Source organism: Manacus vitellinus, unplaced genomic scaffold, assembly GCF_001715985.3.
Source record: "Manacus vitellinus isolate BGI_N305 unplaced genomic scaffold, ASM171598v3 scaffold_0_pilon, whole genome shotgun sequence".
Lineage (NCBI taxonomy): Eukaryota > Metazoa > Chordata > Aves > Passeriformes > Pipridae > Manacus > Manacus vitellinus.
In genome coordinates, this window is record NW_021938789.1 from 56,183,821 (window position 1) to 56,186,355 (window position 2,535).

A 2,535-nucleotide genomic window follows, 5' to 3' on the forward strand; every position below is an offset into this window, starting at 1 on the left:
ATTAACAGATTAAACCATCTTGTCTTAACAGGAAAATGTTCATCGGAGGCCTCAGCTGGGACACCACCAAGAAAGATCTGAAGGACTATTTCTCCAAATTTGGTGAAGTTGTAGACTGTACTCTGAAGTTAGATCCCATCACTGGGCGATCAAGAGGCTTCGGCTTTGTGCTCTTCAAAGAATCAGAGAGCGTAGATAAGGTAGTATTGATGTAATGAAACATGTTCAGATTTGGGTATTGGAGATGAAGCACTCACACGGTTGTCCGCATAGTTGTTTGTACATGTTCTGCTAAAGATGATTCAGGGACACAACATGTTTAAGATACTTGTTAAAATGTTTATTTTCCTGAACCATCTTACTCATGATGCAGTGTTCAGGACCAGCAGTGATTGCTAAGGTGTGGATTTGAGCACTTACATGGGAGTATGCTGCAAGCCACTGGACTTGAGCACTTGAAAAACACTGTATATAAATGCCTGCTGTCTACTGAAAGCAGTAATTTGCAAAGAACTTCAAGCCTTTGCATTCCAGAGGTGCAACGTGGACCCCTAGAGTAGAGCCAATAGCTTTGATACATTTGGACTCTATCCAAGCAAAAGTTAGCTGTTAACTTTTCTAAAGTGCTGTGGATACAGCACACGGAAAAGTTTTCACCTTCGTTGACCTTTGGTGATATCTAAAGTGCAGATTCTTTACTTCTTAAAGTTTGAGGATGAGATTGTAGGGTACTTTCTGAGAAATGTTATGCTCTTGCTTCCCTTGGATAATACATGACCCCAGGTGGCTCTGGAAAAACTTTGTCAGAACTGTGTCAGTGGATAGTGATCAAAATCACAGAATTCTTTGGGTTTGTGCAGCAAATTATTGCTGTAATCAAAGTATCGAAATTGAAGCAAATTTGACCTTGCTCAGAACATAAGTGAAACATTTAGTTTGAACTGCTTAAGATTATGTTTTAATTTTTCTCAGGTCATGGACCAGAAAGAACACAAGCTGAATGGAAAGGTCATTGATCCAAAAAGAGCTAAAGCCATGAAAACAAAAGAACCTGTTAAGAAGATTTTTGTTGGGGGCTTATCTCCAGACACACCTGAGGAGAAAATACGGGAATATTTTGGAGGTTTTGGTGAGGTATGTGGTGAAACAAACTGCTTATGCTTGTGGAACTTGTTCTGTCTTCACAAATTTAGTAATAAAAAGCATCCCCCAAATGCAACCTGCATGGATGCTACTGTAAGCTTAGTGGCCATTATAGCTCCATCTGTCTTAGTAGTCAGAATTTTAATGACAATAGTATTAATTACAGGTTTTGAGTTGCACAGACTGGGTAATGGAAGGAGGAGCTGGGATAAGTCAGAAAGGGAGGCAACACTTTTGAGATGGTGTTTTGGTCAGTTGGATGAGATGATCTTAAGTCACCTCAGCTCATCTTCTGTGGCACAGATTGAAGCAGTTTGCCTAAATTCTGTGCAACTATGTAGTCTCTTGTCTCTCTCTGTCCCCAGTTTTTGGTGGCGCAGATGAACAGAACTGTGCACTTGCACAAAGCTACATCTTTTTCATATAAAACTTCAAGGTTTAGGTCTCCTTGGAGTTCGGAATATTTAGTTGCTTCAGTCTTAACTGAGTTAAAACTGAAAGTCAAACTGAGACTATTTATCCAGCATAACTAAAATATTCTTTGTGCACCATATTTTGTCTGAGTACGAATGGACAAATGGTACTAGAAGTTAGAGGGAAAAATTTTTTCACACTTATTAACACTGTTGTTAGTGAGGGTGATGCTTTAGATGGTTTTGAGTGATATAAAGCCCTATGAAGGAGACACATTGTCATATTCAAGGCTAAATAATTTCAGTTAACAAATATGACCTCTTACAAGGATTTTGAAGTGACATGCATGGCAGGATAAAAGATAAAATCACTGTCTTCTTCACCAGGTGGAATCGATAGAGCTCCCCATGGACAACAAAACTAACAAGAGGCGTGGATTTTGCTTCATTACTTTCAAGGAGGAGGAACCAGTGAAGAAAATAATGGAAAAGAAATACCACAATGTTGGGCTTAGTAAAGTAGGTGAAGTTTTTCTTAGAGAAACTGAACATTGACAATAGAGAGAATTACATTATCAGTTGCATCTGTTTGGGGACAAGCATTATTTCTCACATGTAGCATTAGACTTTTGAAGTATTTATGTAGGTGCTAGGAATAGGTGACTGTAACCTTAAGTTCTGAGCTGAGGGGATTTCAGGTGGGGTTTTGTAGAGCACATTTGTTCACTGTGCAGCTCCCACGTGCTCCAGCTGTGTGGGCAGAGTGCTGTGTCACAGATCTGCTGTATCAGGTGGCACCATGTTTTCCTGGTAGCTGGATCTCTGTGTGTTTGATACCGAAATGTCAGTTTGTCTCAGAAAGCTTCCAAAACTGAACTGAAGTGGGAAGTTAGGCTTTCCTGTTGGAAGTTGCTTTCCTTTCAGAAACCTGGTTGAAATTCAGCCTGGCAACAAATACTCAAGTTGTAGCTGGACTATT

General features: G+C 39.8%; 1 protein-coding gene across 3 annotated transcripts in view; it reads left to right on the forward strand.

The window, feature by feature from the left end:
• The window catches only part of HNRNPD (heterogeneous nuclear ribonucleoprotein D), a 5,733-nt gene continuing 3,198 nt past the window's right edge, over positions 1-2,535 (forward strand). For all 3 annotated transcript variants that reach the window (XR_001920845.2, XM_018073929.2, XM_018073922.2), the window contains exons 1-3: positions 1-200; positions 973-1,134; positions 1,944-2,075. Coding sequence is in view for 2 of the 3 variants with exons in the window: in XM_018073929.2 (XP_017929418.1) it covers positions 36-200; positions 973-1,134; positions 1,944-2,075 (459 nt within the window). In the remaining variant the exon portion in view is untranslated. The remainder of the gene's footprint in view (positions 201-972; positions 1,135-1,943; positions 2,076-2,535) is intronic.